The 23,680-nt window shown below is 36.9% G+C and overlaps 1 protein-coding gene across 5 annotated transcripts in view; it reads right to left on the bottom strand.

Moving 5' to 3' along the window:
• Positions 1-15,025: 15,025 nt before the first annotated feature.
• The window catches only part of LOC145260548 (uncharacterized), a 127,229-nt gene continuing 118,574 nt past the window's right edge, over positions 15,026-23,680 (bottom strand). For all 5 annotated transcript variants that reach the window (XM_080118771.1, XM_080118772.1, XM_080118774.1 and 2 more), the window contains one exon: positions 15,026-16,810. In XM_080118771.1, the coding sequence (XP_079974897.1) occupies positions 16,020-16,810 (791 nt within the window). In that variant the 3' untranslated portion in view covers positions 15,026-16,019. The remainder of the gene's footprint in view (positions 16,811-23,680) is intronic.

The raw sequence follows: 23,680 nt of genomic DNA, 5'->3' as shown, positions 1-23,680 counted from the left end.
CGCTTCGCGTCACTTCTACAATCTCTGGCGAAGTGGTTGGGGTCACCACATTTATAGCATCGTCGGCCCTCTACAGGTGATTCCAATGCCTCAACCGTCGCCGAGACTGGCTCCTCGTCGTCCTTCATGATGTTTTGGGCTCTAGCCAATGACTCCTCTAATCCAAGCTCATTGAGCCTCGATGACGCCTGCAGCAGTCGACTGGCGCTTTCTGGGAGCCCAGACAGGAAGGCGCACGCTAGTATATGGTCGCTTGCACCCCTGAAGGGGGCAGCAAGTTTCTTCAGGTCGGCCAGATAGACATCCACTGTCTCCCCTGGCCCAAGCCATCGTCCAGAAAATTGCCACCAGGCAACAAAAGGGTCCGCTCCAAATGCTCCGTACAACGCCTCTTTAATTTGTTCCATAGTCACGTCATCCCTGAGCTGCTGATACACGGCATAGGCCCTCTTGGTGAGCCTAAGCGGGATGACTATAGCTGGGTTCTTTATCTTGCACAACCGGCAAACGCGTTCGACTTTCTCTAGCCATTCGACCATCGAAGGTCCGTCTGGGGAGCCGTCAAATTCTGGGATCAATTTCAGGTCGAACTTGTCCATACTGGAGATATTTGCTGAAATAGCTTGAAGTTGAAGTCCAATCTAAACCAATTCAAAGTCCAATATGCAAGTCAAATGTAAACCAATTCAAAGTCCAATGTGCAAGGGACAGGAAAGTGGTTCGATCAGTACACACACAGACACGGTGACACGCCACCAACACGATCCAGTGTACACAATTACCAACTGGCCGTTCTTTCCTCCCGCCTTGCCTTCCAAAACGATCTGAATTTATAGTTGTCAAAGACCAACTGATTTGCATATATGCACGAGATTTTGCGAGAGTTTCCGAGATCATACCATTACAAAACGCCATCGGCGCCATCTTGGAATTCTTTTCTTATCCTAGCTTCGCAGCAATGACAAAGCACACACGCACACCTAGGTCGTTTGAACGGTAAGCCCTCATTTTGTTTTTCGCTTTTTACGGAATGCTGCACCACTCTCCTTCATTCTCTTCATTACCTTCTTTGAAAATTCACGCAAATACTCTGAAATTTTTTTTTAATTCTATTTGTAAAAATAACACAGCATTTCTCTGCATAAGCTCCTTCTTGTGTTGTTCCAAACTAGTACCAAAAATTTACCCCCTAAAAATGCCGCCCTTGACATGTGCCGCTCATAAAAAGGGAAACATTTTTCTGATTCCAATACCTCCAAATGTTCCAATTTTTTACAAGATTTTCGGTAAAAAAATTCCGATTTTTTGTTAACTTTTATTTATTTTTTCTATTTTCTATTTTTAACCTTTCACAATTTCACCCCTGACGTGTACCACTCATAAAATAGGGACACATTTTTTTTTATTGCGATTTCTCTAAAAGTCCCAATGTTTTACAACTTTTTTGGCATAAAATTTCAGATTTTTTGTTAGCTTTCATTTATTTTTATTTATTTTTTTCCCCTCTGAAAATGTTGCCCTCTGGCACGGGCTGCCCAGGGCGAACAGCCCCTACCCCCGTTGCTACGCCACTACGTGGCATTACATGATCACAACATGAGGATTTAATTGAACATTACTCAAACCTGGAAGCAAAGATTTGAACTCTACATCCCACAACACTGATCATTTTTCTTTATGTCGCACAACTTTAACGACATGAAAACTTTGATTTATGTTTACAATTAAAATGTGTGATGTTTCAAAAAAAACTTTAGTTGTACGTTCTAGTTATTCATATAGAAAATTTTAATTTTAATATAAAGTGCATAAACTCTAAAAACAAAATCCAAAAACCTCTAACGCCACGAAATAGATTGAAGGAAAAATTGTTTTCTTAGTAGAACGACATTGTTAGAAAACAAAATTTTGAAACCAACAGAAAAGTCGATTTTCTTTCGTTAATTAGAAACAACACATTAGTTTTGTACGTTTTTTTTTCTTTCCATTGAGAGATTACAAACTTATTGCACAGCAGCGCATATAATTATGAACTGTGCTGTAGCAGAATTAACAATAACCGAAATGAGGGGAAATAGCTTACCTCGGATACGTCTGTTGTGTTTCGGGCTGAGCGGAAGAGAGAGTTCCAAGATGGTGTCCATGGGTTTTAATTAGCGTTGACCCCATGCAATCCTCATAGAATCGTGTCTGCTCTCGTGCGATTACACAAATATATAATACCCAGCCACTATAACGGCAGGACGCTGGAAAGCAGTCAGGCAGTGTCCTGCAGATTGTGTGTAGGATGTTCTGGCGCTTTGATTGTTCTTTGTGTCGAATCAAATGTCTGCGAGAAGCGAGTTTTTTTTCCTGCTTTTTTTTATTTCTTGTTTTTGTCTCCTTCTTTCCCTACGGTTATTGCAGCCAAGAAATGCCTCTCTTTTAGAGGTGGGCGATATTTCCTATCAGTGTTCCTGATTTTTTTTTTTTGCCTACTACATTTTGCTTCAAGCTATTTCGGCCCTACTATGGCGAAGGTGCGGATAAGCAATGATATTATCACGCCGTTCTCTGGCGAGGGAGACGTTGTAGCATGACTGGTGGATGATGTAGCGAATCTGCTACCTTTATATCTGGAAGGTGATGCACTGGCCCTCTACATGGAAATGGAGGAGGACGATCAAAAGAAGATAGACCAGAATGAGGCCCGATTAAAGGAAGCATTTACCGACGTTTACAGCATACAGAAAAATAACTATGGTTATATGGGCTGGCAAACGTGTGAATGTTAATGCCAACAAAATCAGGCAGTTTATTGGATTAGCTGGATTCACAGGGGATGGCTTAGAGAGACTCAGAAAATTGACTTTCGTCACTGGGTTCCCTGACGCCATCTCAATTGCTCTTCAACAAGTGCTGAACATCGAAGCCCTGACCATGGGGGAACAAGAATTTTGACGACGACCAGGAAACAAAATCAGGACATGGTTGCGGCCACACACTCACCCAACAACAACAGGGCCCAGAATATTCCTGTTAGTGCGATCTGTTTCAAATGCAATGTTAAAGGCCACCTTGCAAATGTTGGAACACAGTGTTACCGGTGTGGTGAGAGTGGACTCTGGGCATGGAACTGCTCGGGAAATGAGCAAGGGGAGGATGCATAAGTGCTAGTCTCCTTCCCCATCAAGATGCGAACACGACGCTCCCATGTTGACGGAAAAAAAAGTGTCTGAATACCCAGTGCCGGCAGAAATCCATGAAGAATACACGCAGGAGCTCCGCACTTGGATAGGTAATGGTTGGCTCGTGCCGTCCCAAGAGAATAAATTGGGAACCCCCCCCTTGGGGGGGGGTCCCAATTTGATGGCTGTGATACAGCAGAACAAAGCCAAAGTGCACCCAGTGATGGACTACCGGGAGCTAAATCATTACGTAGACGCGTTTATGGCCAACGCAGATGTTTGTGCGGCTAAGCTGCGCGAATGGAGACAAAAAGGTGCTAATGTGTCTCTACTGGACCTCAGGAGAGCATACCTACAAGTACGGGTTCATGAGACACTGTGGCCATACCAGACTGTGGAAATTGACGAGAAAAAATACTGTCTGACCTGTCTGGGGTTCGGTTTGAGTGTGGCTCCCCTGATAATGAGAGTAATTGTCAATAAAGTATTATCTCAGGAAGAAGTTGTAAGCCGTGCAGCATCTGCTTATATTGATGACATTTTTGTCAATGAAGATGTGGTGCCCACGCTCCGTGTAAGAGAACACCTAGCGCAGTTCGGGTTGGAGTGCAAGAACCTGGAACGGTTGAAGGACGGTGCATGGGCGCTGGGATTGGCGGTCGGGATGGAACGAAGTGAACTGCAGTTGAAGCGAGGAAATGCAATTCTAAAGGCTCCCAGCATTATTACACGATGAACAATGTCTTGCCTGTGTGGTCGACTTGTCGGACACTTTTTGGCGTGCAGTTGGCTTCATATAGCTTGTGGAATACTCAGAAGGAGAGTAAGTTTGTTTGGTAATGAAGGGCTGGGATGATGAAGCATGTGATGCCGTACTACATCGTATGATGTTCGAAACCTTAGAATCTGTGCAGCGGAACGATCCGGCCTGGCGAAATTGGTGTGTGGATGGTAAAGAGCTGAATGTATGGGTTGATGCTAGCTCCCATGCAATTGGTGCAGCCTTGGAGATGCATGAACTGTGTTGGAAGATGCATGTTGGCTGCGACCTGAAGATGACTCTCAACATATCAACTTTGCCGAACTGGACGCCATATTGAAAGGCATCAATTTGGCTCTTCAGTGGCAGATCAAGGTGCTACACATAAAGACAGATTCTGTCTGCGTATACCATTGGGTCTCGGACACGCTAACTGGAAAGGTGCGAGTACGCACAAAAGCAGCAAGCAAGATGCTTATTAGGAGGCGACTAAGCACTCTCAAGAAGCTCGTAAAAGAGTATAGGCTGACAGTGGACGTGACGCAACATCGCTGACTGATTGACACGAGTACCACAGCAGTGGTTTGAGGCAATGAAAAAGAAAAACGGGCTTGACTCAGTGATAGGCGCAGTTCACACAGACGAGCTGGATGAGAGTCAAATCATGACTATTCACAAAGGGAGTGGACATCCGTTGCCAAACCACAACAAAAGCAACCGTTAAAACGGTTATACGGAAATGTGAAGAATGTCAGTCCATTGACTCAGCGCTAGTCAAGTGGGAAAAGGGAAAGCTGAAAGTGAACGAGAATTGGCAAAGAATTGGAATGGATATCACGCATTATGGCACCTTCCATTTTTTAACTCTAACAGACTGTGGTCCATCGCGTTTCTCCATTTGGAGGAAATTTGTGAGGCAGGACTCGGCAAGTGTGATTTATCAGTTGGAGGCAGTGTTCCAGACCCAACAATAATGGCAGAAATTATTTGAATAGTTAAATCCTTGGCCAAATGATACCAACAAGAGCGCATTTTTTTGTAATACGATTTGGAATAGCATTTATGATTTCAACTACAACTTTACATTTCGTTTTGAAAACTAGGTTTCTCCAAAACAATGTGAAGAAAAGAAAGCATGACTCCGTGATGTCAGATTTGTGTTAACTATACGAACTATGGAAAAGCAGAAGCAACTTAATGATTTTTTAAAACCTTTGTTTATTTTCTTCAAACTGCAATTAATAATTAATCTTTGTTATAATTTTGTTAGGTTTTAAGATTTGCACAGTTTAATGATTAATAATATTATAAACATATTAAATATAAAATACGGTTTTACTTAATTTTCGTTTGGTTAACTACGGCTTCCATATTTTGTTCGGTAAAAAGAGACAAACAAAATATGAGAGGGGCTACAAAATGCTTAATATTTGTGCAATAATATTTTCAAATCGAGATAAAATAATTGACAAGAGCCATGTTTATATTGTGACCTAATCTTTAAATTGGATTATGTATTTAAATCAAAATTTAAATATTTAATTTTAGGCTGACGAGAGATGTGTCGTTTTTTTTGTTTTTATATTTTGTCACCGAGGTAAAATAAAACATGATTCCCACAAGATAGGCTAATACAGTAGGTGTTTTGAACTGAGCGAAATCTACTAATGTAGCCTCCCTTCAAAACTTGCAGAGATTTTACCGGCTAGAGATTTTGTCAAGTCTATTTTTAGACTGGATTGTGAAGCAGAGAGGAAGAGGGGGGACTGGAAGTGGTATCACTTCTCCTTTCCCTTTCTAACTGGACATTAGCGGAAATCGCTCTTTTCGGTTTGGGTTGCCGACCTGTTAAGAAGTCCCTCCTCATGGGAGGAGGATGGTCGACTTCTTCCCCTCATTCAAAAAAGAGATACAGATACACGACACGTGGACGATGTGACCCTCTTCTCCAGTCATGCAAGCGAACGCGATTAATTTACTTTCTCATGAAAGAGACGATGACTTTTTCCCCATCATGCGAAGGAGATGCAGATGTACTGAACGCAGACGATGTGATTTCTTATCCCTCATGAAAGAGACAGATATATAAAGCGCGAGCAAGAAAAGAGAACACGTGAATTTGCTATTCAAACTTTTTCCCCACCGAAGGAAATATCTTGGATTAACTGCATCGTTAATGAGTTGGGAAACACACCAGCGAAAGAAACGAAAAAAAAGGGGGAAAACAAAAGAGACCTGTAAGTGCAAAGACTTTGATTACCCCCTTCCAAAGACTTTCGCTCATTTCAATACATGTAGATATACTTCAGATTCCATAACTTTGAATACATTTCTTTTTCTTTTTTTTATCTATATATATAAAAGCGAAAATGTATGTATGTATGTACGTTTTTCCTCGATGTCCACAAAAGGCTTCTTTCAGAGAAGCGCTCGCTCGCTTCACAACTTCTTAAAACTTTTTATATCATCTATAAATTGTAATATCTCACACTTAACCATGGAGCTCGCCTGTCTATTTAATTTTATTGACTTTCAAACGTTAATTATTCCACATTTCCCGCATCGGAACGCGTTACATTCGGTTTTCGCTATAAACAAAAAACGAAATTCAACTCTAATTACTGGCCAAAACCCAGACCGGCCCGCGCGCCCTCCGGGGCCCGGGTGACATGATCAAAGTGTAGCATCTGTTCCGACAGATACTACAAGCTATGACTAGCTAGGACTAGCTATGACTAGCAAAGACCAGATGTGGGGGCAACCCCACATGCTTGACCTTTAACCAGCTCCCATTTCCCTCCTCTCGGGAGCTGGTCCCCTTTTTCCCTTCCCCCTCCCTTGACTCCTCACAATAAAAATTGGCCTTGTGCCTAATTTGCTCGGTGGGGGAGCAAATAAATACCTACTGGCCAAAAGCCAAACTGGCCTGTGCGCCCTCTGGGGACTGGGCGACAAGATCAAAGTGTAGTATCTGTTCCGACGGATACTGCAAGCAAAGACCAGATGTGGGGGCAACCCCACATGCCTGACCTTTAACCAGCTCCCATTTCTCACCTCTCGGGAGCTGGTCCCCTTTTTCCCTTCCCCCTCCCTTCACTCCTCACATTAAAAATTGGCCTTGTGCCTAATTTGCTCGGTGGGGGAGCAAATAAATACCAACTGGCCGAAAGCCAGTGGTCACTAGAGAGCTAAGTAACGTTTGGTCAATGTCGACTTCAACATATCAGACGGTAGCTTTCATTTCGAGACAAGACGATCCCCCTAATAAACAGGGAGCGGGTTTTTAAAAACAAACAAACCGATTTATTGACCTCATTAAAAACTGTCCTGCACAAAATGCTAACTGCTGAATACCTATCGTCGTCACATCAATCAAAAAAGCGCACCTGTTTTTTTTTCACACTTTACTATTTTCCAACTGCACGTCAAGGCTTTGTTTTTTTTTTTCGCGGGCACCTGTTTTTTTTCACATTTCGGGTTTTTTTCACACACACCTACAAACACCCGGGCAACGCCGGTACCCCTCGCTAGTCTTAAATAAATCTATTTTTGTATCATTTGGAAAAGTGTCTGTTATCTCGTTATTTCATCGCATTTTTATTGTGTTCGTCTTTGTGTCTCTATCCACTTGTTTTTTTTTTTGTTTTTTTTTTGCTGTCTCATGTGCGATATAGAGAAAAATACTTGGGCTTTTGCGTTCCCGTAAATTCCCTTATACCCCCTTTGGCAACGTGTTACAAAGGTAAACAATATTTGTTTTATCCTTAAGTTTTCGTGTTATATAGCGGTCTTATTCAGAGAGAGAGCCTTTGAGTCTTATTAGTCTTAGAGAGAGTTTTAGAGAGAGATGTTGTGAGAGAGATGTTGTTAGAAGAGGGATTGTTCGTTTTATAAAGAATGTCGTTGTTTCTGTTATGAAGCGATTCATGTATATTAAAAACTGTTCATACTAAGATGTGTTGATATGAGAAGCTCTTAGAGTGAGGAGACAGTCTTCAGTCAGTCTTAGTGTAGATATGAGATGTGTATGTCACGACATTTTATAACACAGACATATAGACATATGATAACAATTCAATTTACCTTTTTGTAGAATCACAACACAAGACGACGTTTTACAAAAACACATGATGGTTTTATTTCTTCACGACCGGCCGTGGTTTTCTCATCAAGAATTCAAAGCTTCACATATTAAGTTTAAAAGTGACCGTCTCGCTTCTAGACGTTCAAATTTCAAACTCCAGACTCCGCTTCTGTCTGCCCAACTCTAAAGTTTTTCTGTCTATTTCTAGAACTTTCTATTTTCCATGACGTCATACACATGTTAAAACATGTGCCTTCTTTCACGTGTTCTGGACATGCGTGTCCAAAACTTTTCCTTTCTTTACAAAAGGAATTTTAACCTATATATCTAATTTATTTAACCCATATTTTATTATCCACATTCTTTCTAACAATTGAATAGTTTATTTATTATTTATTTCATCAGAATTAACAATTTACTGGACATTCCATTTAAACCTATTGTTCTTTAAAACCTATTTCATAGGTTCGATTTCTGCTTTCTCTCATTTTATTTTCATTTTAAGTAATGTCTCTGTTTTTATACTTACATGAAAAGGGGACAGCCCTTATCATGTAACATTCGTTCATACCCCTATGTTATAAATTGCCTTACCACACCTTTTATCGCATATGTAAGAATATATATATATATATATATATATATATATATATATATATATATATATAATAGGACAACAAGAGAATGAAATGAAGACACAAAACTATATATAGGTTGATATAGAGTGGATCATTTATTGAATAATGAAATACAGGCAAAATTTGGGGGATAGAAGTGACTCTTTATGCCAGGGCATTTCGAAGCCTATTGCTTCTCATCAGAAGAGTAGAGAAGGTGCTAGGTAGCATGGTGGGGATTGCGGCGTCTAGCGTAAGATTCGTTAGGGATGAAAAAGATTAAGAGGAATTATAGAGTGTAGGGGGGCGTTTTAATGAATTCTAAATAAATAAGGATAAGCTTATTATATATAGTATGATATATAAGGATATAAATTGTCTTTAACATAGTATTTAGATTAAGGGGTAAATGTGTTATTGTTGAATAGGGGGTGTATTGCTGCTGTGTGGTGATTTATTTTAACGGTTTACGGGGTGTCTATTTTTTATGGAGTGGGTAATTTTTTATTAATATGGTGGGGGGGGGGGGTTATGTAAGGATGTAAAACTGGAAGGTAATATGTTGCAATATATTTATAAGTTTCTACTGTTATGATATATGGAGTATGATCATAAGGGGGCGGTTGGAGATTAGAGTGGCAATGACTATGAGTGCGAATAACTTGATGTAAGAGGTTAAGTATACATATTGATGTTAAAATGGGGGAGTAAGGGAACCATAGCTACTTATGAGAGTGGTAAAACATACCAAATAATAGTAGGGTAATTATAATAGTACGAAAGATAATAGTAATGACAATTATAGTAATAGTAGTAATAATAAAGTTGGACATAAATTAGATGTAAAATTAAATATGAAAAAAATAAATATGAAAAAAAAAATTAATATTAAGAAGAATAGGATAAAATAAAAAAATAAAAATAAAGGCAAAATTAAAAGTAAACATTAAATTTAAACATTACATAACATCGCCACAACCATTACCAATAATAATAATGTAAGTACAGTTAATATTGAATTATTAGGGGTGCGTAAAAGAAAAGGATACAGACAGGTGGGAGGGGGTTAAAATAGCAGGAAATGGGGTTTAGGGGTGAGGAGTGATTGGACTCGTATAAATAATGTAAAATAGAGAGTATATATATGCATACTATATACGCATACACATACATATATCCGTATTAAAAAAAAAAGTGGATGTATAACAAGCCGGGAAAGCGTAAACGCTCGGTGAACAAGGCCCGTGGGTTTAAATTAAAGGATTGCTTCTCTGGGAACGGTAAATTTCAAGCGTCCACTTAAAAACTTTAAATTTCCTGAAGTTCGATTAGAAGGCCATCAAATTTATGTTTATATAGGCAGGCCTAGAAAGTTGAATACATACTTTTTCGTTTATGAACACGAGGTACAGGTCCATCGAATCGCCATAACTGCTTATGTAGTAGTATTAATCTCCAAGAGATCCAAAAGTATAGTTTATAGCAGTCCTTTAAATTTCCACATTTCTCTAAATGTTTTTTGGGGTTGGTCTTTCGTGGATGTTTTTGTCTGATGAATTTTATTTCTCCTAATTTGGCTGGCGAAAAACTGTATTTTTTCAGCGGAGGCTCTTGTGATGGACATTGTCCAATGCTGGAGTAGTTCAACTGTGTTCAAATCTAGGGGTTAGCATGTGGGTGGAACGCATTGCTGGTAGTCGGAGGGGGTAGGATAGGGGATATGTCTGTATGGGTGACAGTGGGTTGGGTAGAATCGGGAGCTTTTCTTAGAGATATATATATATAAACAATATAAAATAATATATATATATATATATATATATATATATATATATATATATATATATATAAACAATATAAAAACTTAATATTTTTTAAATTAAAAATTTAAACACAAACACAATTAATTAAAAATCTGTAGTAACGGAACATTTTGAAATAATGGAATTTTAATCGTTTTAATCTTTTAAAAATTAATTAATGTTTACGAAGTTTCTTTTTCTTAGCAATTCAACTGATTATAGTATATATTAATTCGAGAAAACGCTATTTAAAAAAAACATAATAATATAACATTTATATCATTTTTCAATTGCAACTTCAAGGTAAATTTTTGTTCAATATATGTATTTAAATTTAAAAAAAAATAAATATGTTTTACTTATTTGAACTCTCATGTTTCATAATAAATAGAAATTTCGATAGATTTAAATATATTTTGTTCAAATTTTGAAAAAATAAATATGGGGGGGGGACACGCACTAAAAAAAATATTTCCCCTCATATATTTTACGGAAACTGCATTTTATATGTAATTTTATTCTAAAATGGATAAGTATCGAAAATTTCACGAAAATCTGACCATTAGTTGATTTTTGCTAGATTTATTAAACACGGGTATATTTTCACGTTCGAAATGCTTACTACATGGGAACGTTATTTTAAAGCACCAATTATGTAAACACGATTTTCGTCTCGCAATTTCATTATTTTTTTATAGCATGTTTTTCTTTTACTAAAACGAACAACCTTGCTCCATGAGGTTAATATGGAAACATCATAAAATTATATTTAAAAATTCCACTAGCATTTTCTTACGTCTGTGTTTTAGTGTAATATTAGGTTGGAACAAAATCTAATTTTTTTCTTATCTCACCAATAAGTTATAAAAAAAACAATACACATTCAATGAATCGATTTCCTTTTGTGTGAATTTTATGGATTTTACCAACTTTTAACATGAAGAAGTTAAATCAAAGAATTTTCAATTAATAGACAGTGATCTGATGAAGAGAAATTTAGAGTTTTTCTACCACGACGTCTGCCTCGACTCTCCAGACTTTTTATTTTTTACATAAAGGTAAATGACTCCACCCTGTTTTTTTTTGTTTTTTTAGAAATGGCGTTGATACCATTTTTATCTCAATAATTTGACCATTATTCATAAATCTTCTGAAGATTTTTTATTCAGTTGATCAAATTGTATATTTTTTACTATTCTTTTTTTCTGAAAATAAACATTTTGAAGTTACGACTAAATTAGACTTGCGATTCTTTTTGTGTTGATCGTACTTCATCACCATCGCACTCATCTACAGAAGTAGTTCCCAATTTTCCCTCTAATTACTAAGTCTTTCCACCGTCCTCATTCTACACCGCGTAAATTTACACACAGGATTGAGATCCCACTCTTCATAACTGATCCGTAAACTCATGGACATAGCATTCACCTTCCATTCCTCGAAACAAAAAATAATAAGGTTTCCCCACACATATTCCTGCATTTCTGAATGGATGATACGTGACATTCTCCTATTCCAGAATGAAACTAATCCCGGTATCAAACGAACACTTCAAAAACTTAATGATCCATATTTCTTTTATTTTTCGTTTTTATTTTATTTATTTATTTATTTGGGGGAGGTTTCCATGTTTATAGATACCGATAACATGTTTCCTTATTTTCGTTATTGAAAACACAACGAATTTAGCCCGTCACAACTTACATACTCATACTCTCCCTCCTGTCTACAGACATCATATGCCTTGTGATAAATATGGATAACATTTCATTTTTTTTTCATTTTTTTCAATTTCCTTATATTATCGAATTGAAACAGTTTTATTTGTTTGTTTTTCCTTTTTATTTTTTTATTATCGAATTGAAACGAAAAAGCATTTATTTTTGTGGTGTTTTCTTTTTGTTTGTTTTTTGGTTTATTTTTATTGGGATATTTTGTTTTATTTTACTTTTTTTAGGTGCAGTCTTTAAAATTATTATTATTCAAGGGCTGCTGAAAACGACCTTAACGTTGAAAATTACAGGATACAAATAGTTTCTAAGATATGAAGAAATTATAGTTTTAAAAAGTGGGGCATCACTTTTTTATATTAATTTAATGTGAAATGAGCACCCAATTTATGGCCACTTTTTTTTGGGGGGGGGTAGTAATTTTTATAGGAGGGTTTATTTAATCGTTGTGGTTGACTAACACAAAACCAACCAACAGGCAAACATAGTTGTCGATATTTGTAAAATTTTACTTGGTTTCCAACTTAATATTTTCCTTTCAAATGACAACTTTTAAAAGTTTTCGGCTACGTAACTGTTACATGTTATAAGGTTATAAATGTTATAAGTCGTGACCATTCATTTACTGAATAAAAGCATTAAAATACATTAAAACACAAAATGTGTCCGGGTAGGTAGAAGAGTAACTTATCTTGACTTTGTAACTTTGTTGCGGTGAAAAGTGAAATAATTGAAACCAAGTAGTGCAGGAATTAAAAATAAAAATAAAAAATACACGGAAGAAGTTTCGTTTCATTTCTTTAGGATTGAATTCCATTTTCCGTTCTTAAATAAATTTTTGCTTCTTAATACAACTTTGAGACAAACTATTTTTTAGTCACAGAGGCCGGTAAGTAGCCTGTGAACATTACCACAGCTTCCATTTTTTTTAAAATTTTTTTATGCTCACTGCCACCAAAACTCTCCCCCACAAAATGTAAACATAAAACTTTTTCAATGTTAAACAGTAAATGTCAGCGCGTTACTTACAGGACAACGGTTACTTAAACTGCAGAAACACCTATTAAACTATACACGTTCTATAGTTGATTAACCCACCCCCAACAACCAAACAAATGCGAATGAAAACATAAAAATGTTTCTGTGAAACCTTCGTGATAACTTTTTTGTTTTTGATCAACTAAAAAGCATTAAAACCTACAAAGCAACACAAAAATAATAAGCCACATTTACTTTTTGGGGTGGGAAAAACTGTCCGATAAAGTATTTTTTGTTTTTTTGAAAACACAACGTATTTAGTCCGTCAAAACTTACAGACTCTCTCTCTCTCTCTCTCTCTCTCTCTCTCTCTCTCTCTCTCTCTCTCTCTCTCTCTCTCTCTAAACTCATCATATGCCTTACGATGACTAACCTTATTTCGACCAACAGCGACGTCGTAAGTCGCCAAGGCTGCTACGGCTTAAACGGATGGCTTTTTTTTTTTCACCTTCTGTTCCTCCTTCGCTTTGCAGGTTCGAGCCTGCCTGCCTTCTTCTTCTTTTTATTTTTTTTTCACCTCTCTCCATCCGGGCTGCCTACTGCATGTCATTTTTTTCTTTTTCCCCTCGCTGCTATATTTTACTTTTTTTTTATAGCTGGGGGGAGGGTATCAATATACTTAATACACCAACTCTCTCCACCCGTTCTTGATAAGGGGAGGTTGGGGGTATCCATTCCAATAGCCTTTCTTACCATGAGGAGTTAGGAGGGTCTATTCCGAAAGCCATTCACAACATTAGAAGGTTGGGGGGGTAGCAGCAACAACTGTACTTTAATTTTTTTCGAGGGAGGAGGCACGCTTCCACCAGGCAATGCCGGTTAGCGGGTATTACTAGTTTGAAATAAAATACAAACCATCATGAAATATGTTTAAATTGTTGTAAAGCTTATAAAACATGGAATGCATGAGAATATTTTTATTTTAACAATTTGTTGTGATAACAGTAAATCTTGCTTTCTGCAAAGTTATGGAAATTTTGAATTCCCGAAAATGTTTTATAACTTTTTTGGTTTTCAATTTTTTATTTATTCATCCTTCTTTTTTCCTCACATTCATCGTATCATTTTCATATCATTTTCATATCATTTTCATATCATTTCTCTCCATGTAATCATCATACTGCATGCAGATAAAACTATGCACGACTCTAGAACCTATTTAGGGAGGGGTGGTGGTTGCTACTTGATAAATTCAAAGTTGTGATTGGTTGAACAAGATCATGTGATACAATTTTTAGTTAATGCACAAGTTAGAAATATGAAGCAAATCTACAGGTGATCATGTTGGATCTACTGTTCTCATGCCATCACCATTGTCATTCATGTTTCAGCTGACAGAAATCAAAACAATATTGAAAGCGGAAAGTTCGTTTGGTTGGTTGTTTTTGTTTTACGGTACATCAACCCTTTTCGGGTTATTTAATGCCGAATCCATAGATTTTGATGAAAAATTTTTTAATAGAATATATTTGTTGTTTTCACGTCGGTTTCTATTTAACCCATAGTTGGGACCCTAACAGGTACTACCCCTCCGGGTCAGAGTGGACCTGAGAGCAATGGTAATTAAAGGGTGGCTCCACACTCCCCAAAGCCCACAAGCTGCGGCCTCACCACTGGATATAGTTTAAGGTCATATCTAGGACCCCCATTGAGGGACTTTTACCCTCGGCAGGGGGGGGGCAGTCGGAGTATTCTAATGCCCCACCGACAGGGCCGAAAGAGGAAAGAGTGCAGTATGAGTTAGACGGTGAAGAAGAAGAACGTTTACCCTCCAATAAAAATTTACAAGCTATTTCGGTGTTTCAATATAGCAAACATGTCGACATCATTAATTAATGAAGAAAATGTGACAAGCCCGTTAGTATTGTAATTGGGGAGAGGTAGACTAATGAATGCGCATGTCAGTAAAATCAAGTAGTTGTCTTAAGTGAGGTATGTTGGAAATAGTTGCAAAAGTGTTTTAGATTAGAAATAGATGCGAAACAGTTGTATGGTTCTGTCCAGGTATTAATACCAGACATAAGAGCTACAAGATTAGAGATGGTATAAGTAGATCACAATGCTATGGTGTTCAGTTTAGTCTGGGAAAATGGATCAAAGTATGAGGTGTCAGCGATAACCTACTTGATAGACCATGTGTAAATGTGGTGTACGGATCCACCACAGCTAGGGCAGACTCTTACATTCAGATTGGATACTTTGCTCAGAAATGTAGAGTCTGACAGTTCTCCACATCCTTGTAAAGAAACACTTTGTTAAGACTGCAACTGATTTTTGCATCAGTGAGAAGTATGACAACTATTAATGACTTAACATTGTCTTGCAGAAACATGGAAAAAGATGCCTGAACAGCTAATATATACTTTACCGATATGCATTCAAGAATTCGTCAGTGGGAACATTACACTTGAGGTCAAAGAATTAACAAAGACAAGGGAGAAAAAGAACAGAGAAACTTGCAGTGTAAGATGCTGAAGAAGAAGAAAGTGTACTTTCTGATAATTATTAACCGGGAGAGTCCGTATCATGCAAAAAAGTAATTGCAGTATTTATATAAAGATTGGCTTTCAAAATTAAAATTCATCATGAAATAAAACTTTAGCAAAATTAATACAAGATGAAACTTGTCAGAATATCAATCTCATGTCTATAGCAATAATTGACAAGATCGAATGATGATTAACAACATGATAGGTTCTGAATATACATTCCAGAAATATAAAATTTAGTTTGAGATGGAAGAATTAAAGACATGGAGATTCTTTGAAGACAAGAGAAGCTGTCAAATCTTCAGAAAAGTTGGAATAAAGCCACAGAAAAATTATAATTGTAGATTTTTTGCATTGATTTCTTCCATATTTAAGCTTACTGCTTCACTATCAATACTCTCAGTAATGATTGGGTGGGTCTTGGACTTGGTAAACTTATCTTGATAAATTGTAAAAATTTCTTTTAGTTTTGGTGAAGAGATAAAACTTTCCGTCATACTGGTTTCATCGACTGCGATATAGGAATCAACCACATTTCTTGGACACACATACTTTTCCTGAAACCAGTTTTCATGTGATTCTTCATACAAAATGGCTTTCTGAATTCCTTTGTGCAATTCAGTAGAAAGAGAATGAGATTTCCAAGATTTACAAAGAATCATTCTTTGGCTACGGCTTAGTCCACTCAGATCCATAATCATTTTAGTCAGGTCAGTTGGCAGTGAGTAACAAGGCTTTGGCCAATGTCCGAATCCATCCACATGGTCAAACTTACACACGTGCAATTTATTGCTTGCCATTAGAATCTCCAGAAATTGTTTGGTAAGAATATTGGAATTCACTTCTTTGAAGAATTCTACATAATCCTGCTGCTTGTTCCAAGCCTCCATCCGCTTTTGCAAGGCATTGGAAAGTACCAAGAGGATAAAATCAGATTTAAGCGCCTGAGTCATCACAACCAACTGATTTGGGATGTCAGGATTTTGCAGAAAGGTTGACGCAAGAGAGGCTCGCAGATTACATGCTTTCATATAGTTGACAAGTTTAGTAATTGCATTCATGTGTGGTTCATGGTCATCCAGGAAAAGAACAATTCCTTGATTTTGGACCAGAAAATATGCACCTGTGAAAGATTTGAAAGTAAAAAATATGTTTAAAATATTTGAAGATTCATGTATACAGAAAAATGACTTTTAGAAAAAAACAATGCCTTTTTAGTGAAAAACGTTTTGGAAGATAAAAATAAATATATTGTTTTGTAATTTATTAAAGTTTTATTCAGCTTCGATAATGGTTTTTATGCAAAGTATGAAACGTTTACTGAAATCAAGTGGTTTTTGTACATATTGGATATTAATCAAGCTCTGTAGGCATTTATTATTTCGCGTTATGAGTGTACTCATATTCACCTTTTTGCTTATATATACTCCGTACATAGTAGTTCAAAAGGTTTGAATCTGGCGAACTAGGAGATGAAATCTTATTTTAAAATTTGTTTAGTCAAAATAATTGATTTTTCTTCATCCTTTCTGGCATTAGATGATTGTTACTCATCACGTGACTTTTATCTGATTGGAATTGTTTATTGTAATACACGCGTTATTTTACAATCAATTTCATGAATTTTCTAAGATTACCAATAATGGTGTGCTTCATTAACAAATTCAGGTTTTCTAATGCTATTTTATACAACTTCTAGAGATGAAAAGGTTTCAGTGGGTACCCGTTCTTTATAAGTCTTGGACTTCATAATTTTGCAGACAAAAAACAAAAGATCTTTCTTATGTGTACACGAAGAAATTATATGTGGGAATGCTAAAAGATGCAATATTTTTATGGAGCAATTTTGGTTTCTGATTAGTTGCTAGCAGAACGTGGCTCCGTTTGAGTGGTCAGTTTCTATCATCAGCGTCTATAAGTAGAACCTTTTTTTCTTCAATCACAAAATATTGCAAAAAAAAAAATGGATCTTGCATTTTTTTCTGAATTTTTTAGATGAGGATTGATTATTTGTATTATTTAGATTCTTCGGACTACTGTTCTCATCTTGAGTGGGATTTTCACAACGTTTCGGTTGATGTAACCTTTGACATTCTCAGGTGTATCTTGTCGAACTCTGGAATTTTTCTGTCAAACTCGGGACTTTGCATGGTATTTTGAACAAAAACATTATTTAATCCACGAGAGTAGCATGCTCGACCTAGCATGTTGAGAGCAAGCTACCCCTGTAAATTAAATAAAGGGTTTTGTTCGAAATTCTTGAGTTCGACAGAAAGATTCCATAATATGGAGAAGATCAAAAGTTACATCGACTGAAACGATGTGAAAATAACACTTCAGATGAGAACAATAGTTTGAAGAATTGAAACTTGTTTCAAAATTCCGTCAACATTTTATTGTTTTATTTTATACTTAACAAGGCACACTGCCATTGCGACTGTGAATTTGGGGAATCTGAAATAAGGGAAATGCTTGTATATTTACATTGTGTATGTTGGTACAACAGGAAGCAAGGATGGAATTTAAAAGGCAAGCAGTTTGAGGAAAAAATCTCTCACATCTGGAGACCTCTACAATGAAGGGGTGGGCTTTTGCAGTTGAAGAGGCAGCTAGTTCGTCAGAGCACATTTCATTGAAGTATTTGTAAAACAAACACATCGATGCAACATTGCAGCAATTAGAGCTTGATAGTCGTATTTAATAATATCGATTATTACAAATTAGTCAATATTTTATGGGATAGCTGAATGGACTTCAATTAGCGAGAGATAAAACGAACACGTGTTTAGGGTTTTATGCATATATTCAGATGAACCCCCGGATGTCCCAGGGGACGTAACTCTGGTAGCACTCGAAATTATCTCCTTTTATTGCTTTAGAACATTACAATAGTGTGGGACATAATTTAGTTTATAGACTTCTTTTCGACCCTGTTCAACAGGGATAGTCTAGTGGTTAAAGCACCATCTCACATGTTATAGCTCGAGGCATGGGCGACAAATGGTGATATACAATACTGGTACAATTGTGTTTTTAGTGGGAAACGTTTAGAGGTCAAGGATCAGCGAAAGTTATGCAAACCACGTGATTCCCACGCGAATCTCTGCTTCTCTGCCTTGGCTAGTGACATTCAGACAAGATGTGTTTGTATGATGTCTCTAAAATGGAGACTGCATACATTGAATGAAGCATACATTGAATGATGCATACATTGAATGATGCATATATTGCATGATACATACATTGAATGATGCATACATTGAATGAAGCATACATTGAATGATGCATACATTGAATGATGCATACATTGAATGATACATACAATGAATGATGCATACATTGAATGATGAATACATTGAATGAAGCATACATTGAATGATACATTAATGATACATACAATGAATGATACATTAATTGAATGATGCATACATTGAATGAAGCATACATTGAATGATACATACATTGAATGATATATACAATGAATGGTGCATACATTGAATGATGCATACATTGAATGAAGCATACATTGAATGATGCATACATTGAATGATACATACACTGAATGATGCATACATTGAATGATACATACATTGAATGATACATAGAATGAATGATGCATAAAATGAATGATGCATACATTGAATGATACATTAAATGATGCATACATTGAATGATATATTGATGCATATATTTCATGATGCATACATTGAATGATGCATAAATGGAATGATGAATACAATGAATGATGCATACAATGAATGATGCATACATTGAATGATACATTGAATGATGCATACATTGAATGATGCATACATTGAATGATGCATATATTGCATGATACATACATTGAATGATGCATACATTGAATGATGCATACATTGAACGATGCATACATTGAATGAAGCATAAATTGAATGAAGCATACATTGAATGATGCATACATTGAATGATACATACATTGAATGATACATACAATGAATGATGCATACATTGAATGATTCATGCGTTGAATGATACAGACAATGAATGATGCATATATTGAATGCTACATACATTGAATGATGCATACATTGAATGATGCATACATTGAATGATACATTGAATGATGCATATATTACATGATACATACATTGAATGATGCATACATTGAATGATGCATACATTGAATGATGCATATATTGCATGATACATACATTGAATGATGCATACATTGAATGATGCATACATTGAACGATGCATACATTGAATGAAGCATAAATTGAATGAAGCATACATTGAATGATGCATACATTGAATGATACATACATTGAATGATACATACAATGAATGATGCATACATTGAATGATTCATGCGTTGAATGATACAGACAATGAATGATGCATATATTGAATGCTACATACATTGAATGATGCATACATTGAATGATGCATACATTGAATGATACATTGAATGATGCATATATTACATGATACATACATTGAATGATGCATACATTGAATGATGCATACATTGAACGATGCATACATTGAATGAAGCATACATTAAATGAAGCATAAATTGAATGAAGCATACATTGAATGATACATACATTGAATGATAATACAATGAATGATGCATACATTGAATGATGCATACATTGAATGATACAGACAATGAATGATGCATGCATTGAATGATACATACATTGAATGATGCATACATTGAATGATGTATACATTGAATGATACATACATTGAATGATGCATACATTGAATTATACATACATTGAATGATACATACAATGAATGATGCATACATTGCATGATACATATATTGAATGATGCATTGAATGATGCATACATTGAATGATACATTGAATGATACATACATTGAATGATGCATACATTGAATGATACATACATTGAATGATACATACATTGAATGATGCATTGAATGATGCATACATTGCATGATACATACATTGAATGATGCATGTATTGAATGATACATTGAATGATGCATACATTGAATGAAGCATACATTGAATGATGCATACATTGCATGATACATACATTGGATGAAGTATACATTGCATGATACATGCATTGAATGATGCATACATTGCATGATACATACAATGAATGATGCATACATTGAATGATACATACATTGAATGATACATACATTGAATGATGCATACATTGAATGATACATTGAATGATGCATACATTGCATGATACATACATTGAATGATGCATATATTAATGATACATTGAATGATGCATACATTGCATGATACATACATTGAATGATGCATATATTGAATGATACATTGAATGATGCATACATTGAATGAAGCATGCATTGCATGATACATACATTGAATGAAGCATACATTGCATCATACATACATTGAATGATGCATACATTTAATGATGCATACATTGCATTATGCATACATTAAATGATGCATACATTAAATGATGCATACATTTAATGATACATACATTGAATGATACATTGAATGATGCATACATTGAATGATGCATTGAATGATACATACAATGAATGATGCATACATTAAATGATACATACATTGAATGGTGCATACATTAAATGATACATTGAATGATACATACATTGAATGATGCATACATTGAATGAAGCATACATTTAATGATGCATACATTTAATGATACATACATTGAATGATGCATACATTGAATGATACATTGAATGATACATACATTGAATGAAGCATACATTGAATGGTGCATATATTGCATGATATATACATTGAATGATGTATACATTGAATGATGCAGTGAGATAAACTATCTTATCCATCTCTTACATGCAGGCAAAGTTTTTGTTCTTGTTCTTTTTACTGAACTTTCATAAACAACAGGTGTTGTTGTAAGGTTATGAACAAATGAAAACTCAGCCTACGTTCACAATGACGATGATGATATGATGGTGATGATGATGATGACCATGAGAAGAGCCACTCCATGGTGTAAAGGATTCATCCATCCATCAGTACGGTGTAATGTAACAATGTGAGAAGTTTTCTAGCTCAGTAGAGGGAGCCCACCTTCTTTTCAGCAAACTTGGCAGTATCTTCTATGTATTTACAGAGTGACCGAGGACGACCCCATACGAGGGAGCTGGTGCATCGACTGGATGAAGTTTACAGTTTGAGTGGACGCCAGCTCACTCATCCTTGCTCTGGCGGTCAACAGATTTATCATAGAAGATGCCTGTTGGCTTAGGCCGGAAAATTACACCTGGCACACAAACCTGGCTGAGCTTGATGCTATACTCAAAGGGGTAAATTTGGCACTTCAGTGGCAGGCCAGAGTGCTACACATCGTCAAAGACTCCTCGTGCGTGCATCGGTGGATAACCGATGCCTTGAGTGGGAAAGCATGGTTGACAACAAAGGCATCAGCTGAACCCTATGTGTCAAAGAGGGACGTCAAATCTGTTGTGAGAATCTGTTGCGAAACCTGCTGGTCGATCGACCCAGCACCCATGCACTTGAAGAAGGGAAAACCGATTGTGAGAGGAAATTGGAACTGGCTCGCAATAGACATAGCTCACCACAACGGCTGGCATTTTTTGACACTCATCGATTGCGGACCATCTAGATTTGCATTGTGGCGGCCACTTCACCGGAAGGACTCGGCCGCCGTTGTCCGTGAGCTGGAAAGTATCTTCCTCAAGCATGGTCCCCCTTCTGAGATATTGACCGACAATGGCACCGCCTTTGTTAGCGAACAGTTCAAACAGTTCGCAGATGGCTGGGGTATACGTCTGCGATTTCAGTACGCCCATGTGCCTAGTGGGAATAGAATTATTGAGAGAAACTACAGGACCATCAAGACCATCGCTACTAAGAAGGGATGTACGGTGTCTGAGGTGGTCTATTCGTATAACATCACCCCTGAGGACGACATTTCATCTTCTACTGTGTCAGCCGTGAGGGGCATGGAGCCCAGCCCACTGCCCAAGTCGGAAGCGATGAGGGAGAGTATCAAAGAGGGTATGTTGTCTGAGTTAAGAACCCCCGCAGCAAGTGCACCACATGCTACAGAACCAGGCGTGTTACTGAGGTGATCAGTCTGCAATTGGTGCAGGTTGACGGGGTGCTATGTCACATCAAGGATCTTCGATCGACATCACAAGCGCAGCCGCCACTCGGCGATGAGAGCGAGACTGGATCCAAGACCAGTGAACCATCATTCTGGGTTGTTGGACAACAGCTGAGATTGACCCTGAAACCGAGGACGAAAGCACAGGCGAGGATGAAGCCCCTGGCCCCTCTCTCCGAAGCAGCACCTGAAGAAAAAGGCCACCGGTCTCTGCTCTCTCTGTGATGATGATGGGGGTTTGTGGCGAAAATTGTGGGAATGCAGGCTTACCTCTTAAACAGCCTTGGTATGCGCTTTGCTGATGCAGCATCATGATGCTGAAAAAGGTCCAAGATGGCGCCTGCGGCCTTATATAACAATGCAGTCTCGCAGAATCTTGTGCGTTCTCACACACGTATACAAATATGAAGGACTCCGTTATTTATAAAAACAGGCCACAGAAAGTACTGACGGACGATGCTGCTGAGGTTTTGTCTATACTTTTTTTACTTTGCAACAACATCTTTACACAGACGATTCTTTATATCGACCATAAACATAAAACATTGTTGACCATCTATGGGTAGAAAAAAAGTTACCCATCTACATAGCAAACAGATTGCTGAGAAGGGGCACAATTTTGCTGAATTACAATTTCAAGTTAGAATATCTCTCCTTCAAGCAGATTGGACATGCAGAGGAATTTCAAGGTTGTTACCGAGACCCTCTTGAGGACTCAGTAATTGCTTTCTTACGTACCATTAGTGAAATTAAAACCATGATGTACAATGCTATCAGAAACCTTCCAATCACTCTGCATGAAATTAAATATAAAGTATAAAAAGACAAAATTTGTTGAGGCATTGTAAATAGTTACATA

The sequence above is a fragment of the Euprymna scolopes genome, chromosome 36, assembly GCF_053919585.1.
Source record: "Euprymna scolopes isolate OS-2025 chromosome 36, ASM5391958v1, whole genome shotgun sequence".
NCBI classification, from domain to species: Eukaryota; Metazoa; Mollusca; class Cephalopoda; order Sepiida; family Sepiolidae; genus Euprymna; species Euprymna scolopes.
This window is presented reverse-complemented; position numbering and strand designations above follow the sequence as displayed.